General features: G+C 40.6%; 1 protein-coding gene across 1 annotated transcript; it reads left to right on the top strand.

The window, feature by feature from the left end:
* The first annotated feature begins 5,577 nt into the window (after nt 1-5,577).
* LOC106600765 (ferritin, middle subunit) lies at nt 5,578-7,621 on the top strand. The gene is made up of 4 exons (XM_082973593.1): nt 5,578-5,902; nt 6,266-6,412; nt 6,647-6,772; nt 7,250-7,621. Exons 1-4 carry the CDS (start codon nt 5,783-5,785, stop codon nt 7,403-7,405), a joined length of 549 nt encoding a protein of 182 aa, XP_082829719.1. The 5' UTR covers nt 5,578-5,782; the 3' UTR covers nt 7,406-7,621.
* Nucleotides 7,622-14,533: the final 6,912 nt, after the last annotated feature.

The raw sequence follows: 14,533 nt of genomic DNA, 5'->3' as shown, positions 1-14,533 counted from the left end.
AAAAAGATCATAACAAGGTCAGAGTCCAGGAGGTGCAGAGTGGCAGGCAGGCTCGAGGTCAGGTCAGGCAGGCAGGCAGTTTCAGAGTCAGGGCAGGCAAGGGTCAAAACCGGGAGGACTGGCAAAAGAGAGATCAGAAAAAGCAGGGGCATGGGAAAAACACGCTGATTGACATGACATTACGAATCTTCACAGAGAGACAGGAAACACAGGGAAAATACACCAGGGAAAATAATTGACACCTGGAGGGGGTGGAGAAAATCACAAGAACAGGTGAAACAGATCAGGGCGTGACACTTAGACCATGAGAAATAACATTCTCTGGTCTGACGAAACCAAGACTGAACTCTTTGGCCTGAATGAAGGGTGTCACATCTGGAGGAAACCTGGCACCATCCCTACGGTGAATCATGGTGATGGCAGCATCATACTGTGGGAATGTTTTTCAGCGGCAGGGAACTGGGAGACTAATAAGGATCGAGGGAAAGATGAACAAAGAAAAGTACAGAGAGATCCTTGATGAAAACCTGCTCCAGAGCATTCAGGACCTCAGACTGGGGGCGAAGGTACACCTTCCAACAGGACAACGACCCTAAGCACACAGCCAAGACAATGCAGGAGTGGCTTCGGGAAAAGTCTCTGAATGTCCTTGAGTGGCCCAGCCAGAGCCCGGACATGAACCAAATCGAACATCTCTGGAGAGAACTGAAAATAGCTGTGTAGCGACTCTCCATCCAACCTGACAGAGCTGAGAGCTTGAGACGATCTGCAGAGAAGAATGGGAGAAACACCCCAAATGGACTACTGTCCAATCGTGTGGTCAGGTGCCACAAAGAAGGACTTAGGAAAATTACAATTGGCCCAGAACTGGGCAGCACGGCTCACCCTTAAATGTACACAGAGAGCAAACATTAATATGAATGTCAATCTCTCATGGCTCAGAGTAGAGGAGAGATTGACTTCATCACTACACAACTCAGACACCAATGCATACCCCACAAGACATGCCACCAGGCCTCTTCACAGTCCCCAAGTCCAGAACAGACTATGGGAGGTGCACAGTACTACATAGAGCCATGACATGGCTACTATTCTACATCAAGTAACTCATTCAAGCAGTAAAATCATATTTAAAAAAATAGATAAAAATACACCTTATGAGACAGCAGGGACTGTGAAGAGACACATAGGCACAGACACAATAACATATGCACTATAGACACACACACATGGATGTTGTGTTGTAGATATGTGGTAGTAGAATAGTGGCCTGAGGGAAAACCCTTAATGTGTTAAATCTGTTTAGTAATGTAAGGTTAGATTTATTGTATAGAACTGCCTTTAATTTGCTGGACCCCATGAAGAGTAACTGCTGCCTTGACAGCAGCTAATAGGGATCATAACAAATACAAATGTTGGTAAAATATGGAATTTACAAATGAATCAGATGCCATCTAGTGGGCTTTTTGGATATGTCAGATTATCACAAATCTCTGGCCCTGTGTGGCCTCATCACATGTAAAATATATTTTCAAACATGACAACTGCTAAACATTATCCTAAATATAAACCATCTTAGTGAATAACATACCCATCTTTTAATAAAATGTACTCAATTATTTTACCATGTCAATACTTCTTGATTGTAAATGGTGGCAGTTGTGAAATACAATGGCAATTATTTAAAATGCCATTGCTGATTAGACGCTTTTCTCATTAGGCTATTTTCCCCTTTAACCAAATGGTCTACCCACTAGATACTCATTTACTATATGGACACATTACAAACGTCTAGCAATATCTTTCTCAGTTTTAGAATTAAAGTTCAGCTTGCCTGTTAATTACCAAAATTAAAGTCTTCCCTGTAGCTCAGTAGCCTTCCCTGTAGCTCAGTTGGTAGAGCATGGTGTTTGCAACGCCAGGGTTGTGGGTTCGATTCCCACGGGGGACCAGCACAGGGAAAAAAAATGTATGAAATGTATGCATTCACTACTGTAAGTTGCTCTGGATAAGAGCGTCTGCTAAATGACTAAAATGTAAATTACCACCTGAAACAAAGAAAATGAGTGAAGATGTGTCAGTAATAGTGTAACTTTCCATCACTAGGAAATGTGCCATAACAGCTGGCTAACTGATTTACCGAGCAGAACGCAAGGGTTTGATTGCCCTCTAATAAACTTGTGATGCAGAGTCAAAGTCTACATCGACTGTAGTTACCCATTTCACTCTTAAGGACCTAGACAGTTGAGCCCTTAATTGACATGGCACTATTACAAGTTATGGTAAAGGACATCCTCTGTGGTCAGAGGTAATGTCCTTTATAAACCTCATGTTAACAATAGAAGTTGATGACCCTCAGTCACAGAACTGCCTTTCGGTTTCAAATGACATATTGTAGTTGACAAATGGTATATCAAAGTTGATTACATTAGCCTAGAAATAACTACACAGAATCAGTAGCTACATAAATCTAACAATACATGGGTTATTAAGCTAAAACTGTGAAGTGGAAAACTTTTTACAGCTAATGAAAATCAAAGACTACAGTAATAAAGTAACCTTCCTAAGAACTTCAGTTCACATGACCTGATCTTCCACAACTGTTGACAGGGTGCTTTCAGGGTGCTGGGTTATTGTTCAGTATATCCATGTAGTTGCAACATCACTGGTATTCTTAACATTTACATTTACGTCCTTTAGCAGAATCACTGGTATTCATAAGAACTAGAGCTGTGTTCGAATACTCATACTAACTGCACTAACCATACTACCCCCATTTGAAGCAGCTTCATAATTTTTCAACAAACAATGAACCTAGATAGTAGTTATGACAAACTGATAGATAGAGCCTGTTTTGGCTTACATTTTAGGAGAAAGGGGGTCATGTCCTCAAACAATTGGAGTAGAGGCACTACCTTACATACTAGGCCAGGAAAGACCAGGGGCTGTATAAAATAGTGGAGGCTGGGGGGAGGAGCTTATTCAATGTGATCCAGAAGGCTCAACTGATCCTTAATCGGCACTCTTACTCTGAGAGGCTTGATGCATACTGCCCCAGAAGAAGAAGACCTAAGCTGTGTTTGAATACCCATACTAACATACTGTATACTACATACTTAATGAGAACATACTGCAAACTAAATACTATTCGTTCATAGGGCTCCCGAGTGGCGCAGCGGTCTTTGGCACTGCATCTCAGTGCAAACGACGTCACTATAGTACCTGGTTTGAATCCAGGCTGTATCATATCTGGCTGTGATTGACCCCAGTGTCGTCTGGGTTTTTCTGGAGTAGGCCGTCATTGAAAATAAGATTTTGTTCTTAACTGACTTGCCTAGTGAAATAAAGGTTACATTTGAGTATACTGTAAAATAACTGTAAACTTTTAGTTGAGCTTACTAGTGTCTGTCTACCAGAAGCTGATGCTGTTGCTATGCAACGTCTTGCTAGCTTGTTAGCATAACAAATTACTAGCTAGACATCATACGATTTCTGGTGTGTTTGTAAATTCAATCTGGAGTGCCAGAGTATGCTCTGGGCCTTCGTAAATTCAGAGAGTGGTCAGATTGTCCGTTCGTAAATTCAGAGCGTTCGCTCTCGGAGCGTTCAGAGCCCACACTGGCCGCTCTGGTCGAGGAGTAGAGTTGATTCGAGCATTTTGACCTCACAACGGCAGTCAAGCACCCAAGCTAACTGGCTAACTTTGGCTAGCTTGCTAGCTACTTCCAGTGTCCATTGAGAACGCATAATCACTATACCACCTAGCTAATCCTGGTGTATTAATAGCCAACTAACTTTACGTTAGGTAGCTAGCTAACATACCGGTACAAACTGCTGTAATGATATGCTATGCGGTTCGTAAGGATAGCGTAGCTAAATAATTGTCAGCCAACATCAGACATAACGTGTAGCGTAACTTACTTGAAAAGTCATTACATCGCTCAACATTTTCTTAACTTTTGTCATAATTAGTTAAAACAATGAAATGTATCCGCTCTCGTAATAAACAAAGTACATTTTTTTAAATAGATTAAGATGAGGACGAGGCGAGAGCATTTACTCCACCCAAAATCTGTCCGTGTGAGATAAGACTGTTTTTGTGTGGAGGTATATAACAGTGTCAAATTACTTGCGGATTTTGATCGAATAGAAGTTTCGTAATGTTTAAGCTTTAACAAATGTACTAATATATGTGGATGCACGTAGCATTCCGGAAACTTTAAGAAGAACAACGTTTAGTTCTGCGTGTTGTTCGAACCTGTGCCTGCCCTCTCATTGGCTAGAATGGTCCCACCTGAATTTGACTGTCTTCAATCGTTGAGCACATGTATTTCCATTGTTAGATGGGTCACTCGGCTCTCACGTCAATATAATAAATGTCTTGGATTTAGGTCATGTGAATGAGTGGGATCATCATTTATTTTTTATATATATATTTTTTAAATTAATAATTTTGAACACAACAATACCAAAAATATACAAAGAAAAGTACATAAACCTAACAGACAGGGGTATTAAATATCAAGATTCCTTTTCAATTTGTTAAACACTTTTTATTAAATGTTTTTACTTCACCTTTATTTAACCAGGTAGGCCAGTTGAGAACAAGTAATCATTTACAACTGCGACCTGGCCAAGATAAAGCAAAGCAGTGCGACACAAACAATAGCACAGAGTAGCACATGGAATAAACAAACGTACAGTCAATAACACAATAGAAAAAAATCTATATACAATGTGTGCAAATGAGGTAAGATTAGGGAGGTAGGGCAATACATTGGCCATAGTGGCGAAGTGATTACAATTTAGCAATTAAACACTGGAGTGATAGATGTGCAGAAGATTAATGTGCAAATAGAGATACTGGGGTGGAAAGGAGCAAAAAAATAAGTAACAATATGGGGATGTGGTAGTTGGATGGGCTACTTACAGATGGGCTATGTACAGGTGCAGTGATCTGTGACCTGCTCTGACAGCTGATGTTTAAAGTTAGTGAGGGAGATATGAGTCTCTTTATGGTGCATAATGCTTTTTTGTTTTTACATTTACTGATCATTTCAAAATGATATTTAAATTCTATCGTAAATAATGTGAAGAGGGTTTTGTTCTCTGCCCACTTCATTTTATGGATGAAGAAGCTTCCATGAAAGATAAACTAATGAACAATGAAAGTTAAATCAGGGTCCATATCATTTGGACCAAAATAAAACATAATATCAGAGTCTCTCAGATTAACATTAATAGTCGTCTCTTTTAAGATGAAATCTTCTAACTCACTCCACAATCTTCTGACATAAGAACATAAGTATACAATCTGGAATAATAAAAACATGAAACACAAAAACAAGTCTTTATTTTTCCAAGACTGGTTAGACAACAACATTATTTGGATTAAACAATTATTGAATAATGATGGCCAACTATATGATTATCAAGAAGTCATGAGAACACACAATGTTACACTCACTCCAGAGGAGTGGGATCGTCATCAAATGATCCGCCTAGTTCCTGTTGAAATTCTAAAGGTGATTGGCTACGCTCTGTGAGGGTGGATTTCACTGACGCGTTCCGTTCGGAACAATAAATAGAGGGAACAAGGCTCCTTCCACTTCACAAGTCTGAGAAGACGCATGAAGAAGTTCTTGCTTCAACAGTGATTGAACGGAACTACTCTGCCTTCGTCCCGCACTATAGAACATTCCGGATTGATAACATAACACTTACTTGAACTACAATAGTAAAATAGTCTGAGAAACCCTATTTTTGTACCTTTCATTTCAATATGAAAGCATCTGCCAAGATGGAGTCTCAGATCCGCCAGAACTATCACCACGATTGCGAAGCTGCCATCAACCGGATGATCAACATGGAGATGTTTGCCTCCTACACCTACACTTCAATGGTAAGGAGTCTCCCAATATGACCGTTTTGTTGATATGCCTGGGCCTAAATGGCTTTTCTGTAGGCCTAGACAGTTAATAGTCAAGAAATATAACTCACTGACGTTCATATTTCAGTTTTACTTTGCAATTAAGAGCTTTCAGGTAGATATAACATTCAAATGAAGCCGGGAATCTATCCTACCTTGGACAGAGCGCGTAACAACTCCTTGACGGGTTACTTGTCAGGTTACCAAGTAGACTACGGACTAGACTGATTCATGCCTTTGTCATCAAGTTTAGTTGTAACAACAAGAACAGAATGCCGAGTCACGTTCGGCATGTCATTTTTTTTCTAACAACCACTCTTATGTATATCCACCCAGGCTTTCTATTTCTCCCGTGACGATGTGGCTCTGCCTGGCTTCGCGCATTTCTTCAAGGAGAACAGCGACGAGGAGCGGGAGCACGCCGACAAGCTACTCTCCTTCCAGAACAAGAGAGGTGGACGCATTTTACTCCAGGACATCAAGGTGAGCCCCTGAGCATCGAAAAACGCATTTAGATTGTAGACTGATAGAAAATGTCTTTATTCCATGGAGTAGTGTCTACAGCGTTAAGTTGCTCTAGAGAACCTGGAGTAGTCCTGAACATTCCGTTTCTAACCACTGAACTGACAGTGTGAGGGGTGTAACTCTGTTCACTTTATCTTAACTTTAACATCTGCTAGTAGTTCCTAACACTTGTGTTCACTCTGTCCTGTGTAGAAGCCAGAACGTGATGAGTGGGGCAATGGGCTGGAGGCCATGCAGTGTGCTCTGCAGCTGGAGAAGAATGTGAACCAGGCCCTGCTGGACCTGCACAAGATTGCCTCTGACAAGGTTGACCCCCATGTAAGTTATATTGGAACTGCACATCACATGTATATATCACATAGAATACAGGTACTGTCCCAGGAGATGATCAGGTTGTAGCTCTGATAACTAATGACACAGGATTGTGACCTGCTTCTTCACACGCACACAATAGTCCACAGATGCACACTATACACACAATGCAGCTAATGCATAAGTTTGCATAAGGGGCGGCAGCTTGCCTAGTGGTTAGAGCTTTGGGCCAGTAACCAAAAGGTTGCTGGATCGAATCCCCGAGCTGACAAGGTAAAAATATGTTCTTCCCCTGAACAAGGCAGTTCAGAACTGTTCCACGTTAGGATGTCATTGTAAATAAGAACTTGTTCTTAACTGACTTGCCTAGTGAAAAATGCTGCAAACACTCTGCACTTATGCCATTACCACCAGGCTCTTGTGTGTTACTGTATCTACAATAGTCTGTTATTCTCTTGTCTGACCTGTGTTTTCCCTCTTTAGCTGTGTGACTTCCTGGAGACCCATTACCTGAACGAGCAGGTGGAGGCCATTAAGAAGCTGGGTGACCACATCACCAACCTCACCAAGATGGATGCTGTCAAAAACAAGATGGCAGAGTACCTGTTTGACAAGCACACCCTGGGAGGCCAGAGCTAAACCACTTCCATCCCCAGGGTACGGCATCCAGCCTCAGACCAGGACTCCTGGCTTCTCTGATAGATCCTACTGGCTTTGTGTTTAGAGGGAGGGGAGAGTGTTAAACTGGTGCAGTGCAACACAGCTGTAACATTGAGGTGTTTTTGTTGACAACACTATTGTATTGGAGGCAAGGCGTCTTGTAAAACAATAAAAAGAAAAAGCATTGACTTGTAATGGATGTTGTAACAGTCTATTCAGGTTCTTTGCTCCGTCTTACTGAGCATCTCAATACCCAGTGATAAATACTGACAGTTGTAGAACTACTAGTGACTGAGGGTCATCAACTTCTATTGTTAACATGAGGTTTATAAAGGACATTACCTCTGACCAGAGGTTGTCCTTTACCATAACTTGTAATGGTGCCATGTCAATTAAGGGCTCAACTGTCAACTCTAGGTCCTTAAGTGTGAAATGGGTAACTACAGTCGATGTAGACTTTGACTCTGCATCACAAGTTTATTAGAGGGCAATCAAACCCTTGCGTTCTGCTTGGTAAATCAGTTAGCCAGCTGTTATGGTGCATTTCTCTAGTGATGGGAAGCTCAACTATTACTGACACCTCCATCTTCACTCATTTTGTTTGTTTCAGGTGGTAATGTCCATAGTTCCCCTACAGCAAACTATGAACTGAATACTCCAAATAGTAATGATTCTACAAGCCTCTAGTTCACCATAAGGGGCTTATTGGAGCTGTCATATGGTTGTAAAGCTACTGGTAAATTACTGAAGACTTTAATTTTGGTAATTAACAGGCAAGCTGAACTATAATTCTAAAACTGAGAAAGATATTGCTAGACGTTTGTAATGTGTCCATATAGTAAATTAGTATCTAGTGGGTAGACCATTTGGTTAAAGGGGAAAATAGCCTAATGAGAAAAGCGTCTAATCAGCAATGGCATTTTAAATAATTGCCATTTTATTTCACAACTGACAACATTTACAATCAAGAAGTGTTGACATGGTAAAATAATAGAGTACATTTTATTAAAAGATGGGTATGTTATTCACTAAGATGGTTTATATTTAGGATAATGTTTAGCAGCTTTGTCATGTTTGAAAACATATTTTACATGTGATGAGGCCACACAGGGCCAGAGATTTGTGATAATCTGACATATCCAAAAAGCCCACTAGATGAATATGATTCACTTGTAAATTCCATAATTTACCAATGTTTGTATTTGTTATGGATCCCTATTAGCTGCTAACAAGGCAGCAGTTACTCTTCATGGGGTCCAGCAAAATAAAGGCAGTTCTATACAATAAATCTTACATTACTAAACAGATTTAACAACATTAAGGGTTTGCCCTCAGGCCACTACTCTACTACCACATATCTACAACACAACATCCATGTGTGTGTGTCTATAGTGCATATGTTATTGTGTCTGTGCCTATGTGTCTCTTCACAGTCCCTGCTGTCTCATAAGGTGTATTTTTATCTATTTCTTAAAATCTGATTTTACTGCTTGCATGAGTTGCTTGATTTGGAATAGTAGCCATGTCATGGCTCTATGTAGTACTGTGCACCTCCCATAGTCTGTTCTGGACTTGGGGACTGTGAAGAGACCTGGTGGCATGTCTTGTGGGGTATGCATTGGTGTCTGAGTTGTGTAGTGATGAAGTCAATCTCTCCTCTACTCTGAGCCATGAGAGATTGAAATTCATAAAATTAATGTTAGCTCTCTGTGTACATTTAAGGGTGAGCCGTGCTGCCCAGTTCTGGGCCAATTGAAATTTTCCTAAGTCCTTTGTGGCACCTGACCACACGATTGGACAGAAGTCCAGGTGCGACAAAACAAGGGCCTGTAGAACCTACCTTGTTGATAGCGTTGTTAAGAAGCCTGAGCAGTGCTTTATCAGGGACAGACCTATCCCCATCTTAGCTACTGTTGTAATAATATGTTTTTACCATGACAGAAGTTTATTCTCAACTTGTTACATTTCCACATTATTCATTACAAGGGTTTAGTGTTTTAATTTTATGTCCCAAATATAATGCCTTTAACTTATTTCTTGCCACCCATTCTGAAACTGACTGCAGCTCTTAAGTGTTGCAGTGATTTCACCTGCTGTGGTAGCTGATGTGTATAGTGTTTCCTGATCTCATGACCTGGTCAGGTTTAACTCTGGGTCCTATTCGCAGGCCATGACAAAATATTATTGTTTTCGATAGCTTCCCCTTTCATCTGTGCTATGACTATAGGACTGAGGGTTTTCTTGTCAGGTTATGTGGATTGGAAACACTCCTGGCCTAAGGTGGATCAAACTCTTTCAAACTCCCATAAACCTTGCTGTTACTCATTCTGAATCTGACACCAAAAGAGCCAGAGACTATACTTCAGAATACTCTTGTGTTTAATTAACTTCCATAGCAGGGATGAGCGTTATGCAAAGAAAAGTTACAATGTCTTTAAATATATATTTCCCTCTATGCACAATGTTAAGCAATGGACAGACAGGTTTAAATTTTATGACATAATACCTATTATTTGTTCATCTGATTACAGTGCTCTTCTACAATTATTCATTCTAGGAGATTTATGAAAGGCAGAGTTACAATGAAGACAGTACACGTTGTAACCACTTTTTTTAATGCTCAAGTCATAAAAGCACTAACCTATTGTTGTCCTGGTCTCCATCGGGTCCACAAGAAGTATGTTTACTAAGGCTCACTATAGGAACTGATTTCTTATCAAATCCAGTTATTCAATCATTAAATCAACTTCTTTCAACATTTTCATTGAAAATAATATCCCCTTTTCATGAAGTAGATTTTATTGAATGTCATTCATTCTATTGCACTATTCTAACCAAACATGCATTACCAGTTCATATCAGTAGGTGTCACTATGCACTAGCTAGTCGAAAAAGACTGATGCAATGATAGCTGCCTGTCTCTGTATATGTGAAAGTTCTGGTTGTGTTAGCTGGAATCCATCAATTCATTCTTTCTGAATTAGCCATTCATGTGTTATGGTTGGACAAACGTGTTGATTTCTTTTTCCTTTTTAAGACAGTGAAATTTGCACGACAAACATTTGTAAATAACCACCAGAGGTGGGAATAAAATACCAACAAAGCCTACACGTCTCACTTCTGGTTCCCGTGACATGCATTGAAACATGGCTTTATTTTGCAAAATATCTGGAATGCATTTCAAATAACAGGTGTGCCATCGTAAATGTTAATTTGTGGAATTTCTTTCCTTCTTAATGCATTTGTGCATTAAGGTTGGGGTGGTATACAGAATATAGCCCTATGTGGTAAAAGACCAAGTCTATATTATGGCAAAAGCAGCCCAAAAAGCAGAGAAATGACAGTCCATCATTACTTTAAGACATGATGGTCAGTCAACACATTCACCCAACCTCAACCCAAAACACAGATAAAGCAACACCTCACGGCACAAAGCCTCTCCCTTATTTGACCTAGATAGTTTGTGTGTATGCATTGATATGTAGGATACGTGTGCCTTGAATTTTTTTTCATGTAGTTCTGTCCTTGAGCTGCTCCTGTCTATTGATATTCTGTATTGTTATGTTTCGTGTGGACCCCAGGAAGAGTATCTGCTGCTATCGCAACAGCTAATGGGGATCCTAATAAAATACCAATTACCAAATTGTGATGGTTTAGGATGAGTTGGACTGCAGAATGAAGGAAAAGCAGCCAACAGGTGCTCAGCATATGTGGGAACTTCTTCAAGACTGATGGAAAAGCATTCCAGGTGAAGCTGGTTGAGAGAATGCCAAGAGTGTGCAAAGTTGTCATCAAGGCAAAGCGTGGCAACTTTGAAGAATCAAAAGTGTTTAACACTTTTTTGGTTACTACATGATTCTATATGTGTTTTTTCATAGTTTTGATATCTTCACTATTATTCTACATTGTGGAAAAATGTAAAAATAAAGAAAATTATCCTGTCTTATCTGTATGCTCCAATCCCCCCCCCCCCCCCCCCCCCCCCCCCCCCCCCCACACACACACCAGAGGACCTGAGCCCTATGACCATGCCTCAGAACTACCTGGCCTGAAGACTCCCCAGTCCACCTGGTTGTGCTGCTTCTCCAGTTTCTGCTGTTTTGCCTGCAGCTATGGAACTCTTACCTGTTCACCTGACATGTTACCTTATCCCGGGACCTGCTGTTTCGTTTCTCCTCTGTCTCTATCGACCTCTCAACCTTTGAATGCTCGGCTATGACAAGCCAACTGACATTTACTCCTGAGGTGCTGACCTGTTGCGTCCTCTATAACCACTGTGATTATTAATTGCCCCTGCTAGTCACCTATGAACGTCTGAACATCTTGAAGAACCATCTGGCCTTAATGGCCTTATACAGTGCATTCAGAAAGTATTCAAACCCCTTGACTTTTTCCACATTTTGTGACTTTAAAGCCTTATTCTAAAACTGCTTAATTGTTTTTTTCCCCTCATCAGTATACACACAATACCCCATATTGGCGCAGCAAAAACAGGTTTTCAGACATTTTTGCAAATCTTTATAAAAATAAATAAATACGGAAATATCACATTTACTTATGTATTCAGACCCTTTACTCAGTACTTTGTTGAAGAACCTTTAGCAGCGATTACAGCCTGGAGTGTTCTTGGGTATGACATTACACGCTTGGCACACCTGTATTTGTGGTGTTTCTCCCATTCTTCTCTGCAGATCCTCTCAAGCTCTCAGCTCTGTCAGGTTGGATGGAGAGAGTCGCTACACACCTACTTTCAGTTCTCTCCAGAGATGTTCGATCGGGTTCATGTCCGGGCTCTGGCTGGGCCACTCAAGGACATTCAGAGACTTGTCCTGAAGCCACTCCTGCGTTGTCTTGGCTGTGTGCTTAGGGTCGTTGTCCTGTTGGAAGGTGTACCTTTGCCCCCAGTCTGAGGTCCTGAATGATCTGGAGCAGGTTTTCATCAAGGATCTCTCTGTACTTTTCTTTCTTCATCTTTCCCTCGATCCTTACTAGTCTCCCAGTCCCCTGCCGCTGAAAAACATTCCCACAGTATGATGCTGCCATCACCATGATTCACCGTAGGGATGGTGCCAGGTTTCCTCCAGACGTGACACCCTGCGTTCAGGCCAACGAGTTCATTCTTGGTTTCATCAGACCAGAGAATCTTATTTCTCATGGTCTAAGTGTCACGCCCTGATCTGTTTCACCTGTTCTTGTGATTTTCTCCACCCCCTCCAGGTGTCAATTATTTTCCCTGGTGTATTTATCCCTGTGTTTCCTGTCTCTCTGTGCCAGTTCGTAATATCAAGTCAACCAGCGTGTTTTTCTCATGCCCCTGCTTTTTCTTATCTCTTTTTTGCCTGTCCTCCTGGTTTTGACCCTTGCCTGCCCTGACTCTGAACCTGCCTGACCTCGAGCCTGCCTGCCACTCTGTACCTCCTGGACTCTGACCTTGTTATGATCTTTTTGCCTGTCCACGACCATTCTCTTGCCTGCCCCTTGGATACTAATAAATATCAGAGACTCAAACCATCTGCCTCTCGTGTCTGCATCTGGGTCTCACCCTGTGCCCTTATACTAAGAGTCCTTTAGGTGCCTTTTGGCAAACTCCAAATGGGCTGTCATGTGCCTTTTACTGAGAAGTTGCTTCTGTCTGGCCACTCTACCATAAAGGCCTGATTGCTGATGCAGAGATGGTTGTCCTTCTGGAAGGTTCTCCCATCTCTACAGAGGAACTAACCCCCTTAATAAGATAGATTTTTTTGTTGTTGTTAATATTCTGAACAAATATTGTAATCACTGTTCTGCAACATATGCTTCAACAATTAATGTATTTGCTGTGCTAGACCTAAGGGATAATGTTAGCTTCATAATTGTTCTTTTATGTTCAAAATCTAGAAAACCATGCCAGATTGCTAACTAAATTAGCTCTGGAGCATTTAATATGGCTATAAAAGAAAACAAAAATATGTTTGGAGATTTTGTATTACACATTTATGAATCATCTAAATGTTAGCATTAAACACTCAAGGCCTTTAAACACTTGTTTGACTTTAATTGTACAAATGTACCGCCTTTTAAGGTGTCTGACGGAGTTGACATAAATCCACTTAGTTGCATTTAATGAACAAATAGTTTGTTCCTTTACATGGTGTTAATAGCTGATACTTTGGTCTGTCAAAATATAAACTTCACATTTTGTTAATATTAAGACAAATATTTGTATATTAAAGTTGATTGTCCAATCTGTTAAGAATCCCTGAGCTCTAAAACAGCAACATTTTTGTATCTGACCCATGGCAAAAAAATCTTGATTGTAGCTACACTAGATATGATATAACCAAATATTGTTGTTATCCAGCATTTCTGGACATTACAGGTTTGCCTAATCAAAACACTGCAGTAGATTCTACAACTAACCTGGTATTGGCAGTACTCTCTTCATTCCCAATTCTGGAAACCAGATATCTTATACATGTCCTTGTCCAGTTGCAGGTGGTTCTAGAAGTACCAGAGAAAACGCAGATAGATAGCAAATAAAAATATATTTCTGAGTTTTCTCTAGTATTTGTGCATTTGCCTGTTGCCTTTTCTTTGTTGCCTTATACATTTTAGTGCAGGAGTATTCAACTCTTACCCAATGAGGCCTGGAGCCTGCTGGTTTTCTGTTCTACCTGATAATTTATTTTTTATTGTTTTCTCAAAGATGGCGTAGCAGTCAGGCATCTTTTGTCTTCGTCTTGTCATGTTCCTTGTATATATTTGTATATATTTTTTTTAAATCTTTTTTTCCTCACATATATTTTTTTTATATTTTTCTTAACCCCAACTTCAACATACTCTCCTGCATCCCGCCTCTCCCAAAGTGGTATGGATCTGCTATTTTCTTTACTTTAGAACCGGAACCCCCAACAGAAGCTAGCCAGCTAACTAACTACTAGCTAGTAGTCAGCTAGCCACAGCTAGCGGTCATCAGCTAACTTTTAGCCCGGACAACTCCTGCCAGTCTGCACAGCATGATTCAACCCAGAGCTTATCAGACTCCTTTTTCTCCATATCTCCGGAATCTTACCGCAAGCTCTGAACCTCTTCACCTGGATCATCGCAGCTAGCTAGCTGCTGTCCTGA

Source organism: Salmo salar, chromosome 03 (assembly GCF_965601325.2).
Source record: "Salmo salar chromosome 03, fSalSal1, whole genome shotgun sequence".
Lineage (NCBI taxonomy): Eukaryota > Metazoa > Chordata > Actinopteri > Salmoniformes > Salmonidae > Salmo > Salmo salar.
The sequence above is the reverse complement of the archived record's forward strand: the minus strand, read 5'-3'. Positions and strand labels throughout refer to the sequence as shown.

Excerpts from the sequence above, each read along its gene's own strand:
- LOC106600765 (XM_082973593.1), top strand. The coding sequence starts at position 5,783 with ATGAAAGCATCTGCCAAGATGGAGTCTCAGATCCGCCAGAACTATCAC. Across the intron at positions 6,413-6,646 it reads TTTTACTCCAGGACATCAAG|AAGCCAGAACGTGATGAGTG; the intron begins GTGAGCCCCTGA and ends TGTCCTGTGTAG. Across the intron at positions 6,773-7,249 it reads CTGACAAGGTTGACCCCCAT|CTGTGTGACTTCCTGGAGAC; the intron begins GTAAGTTATATT and ends TTCCCTCTTTAG.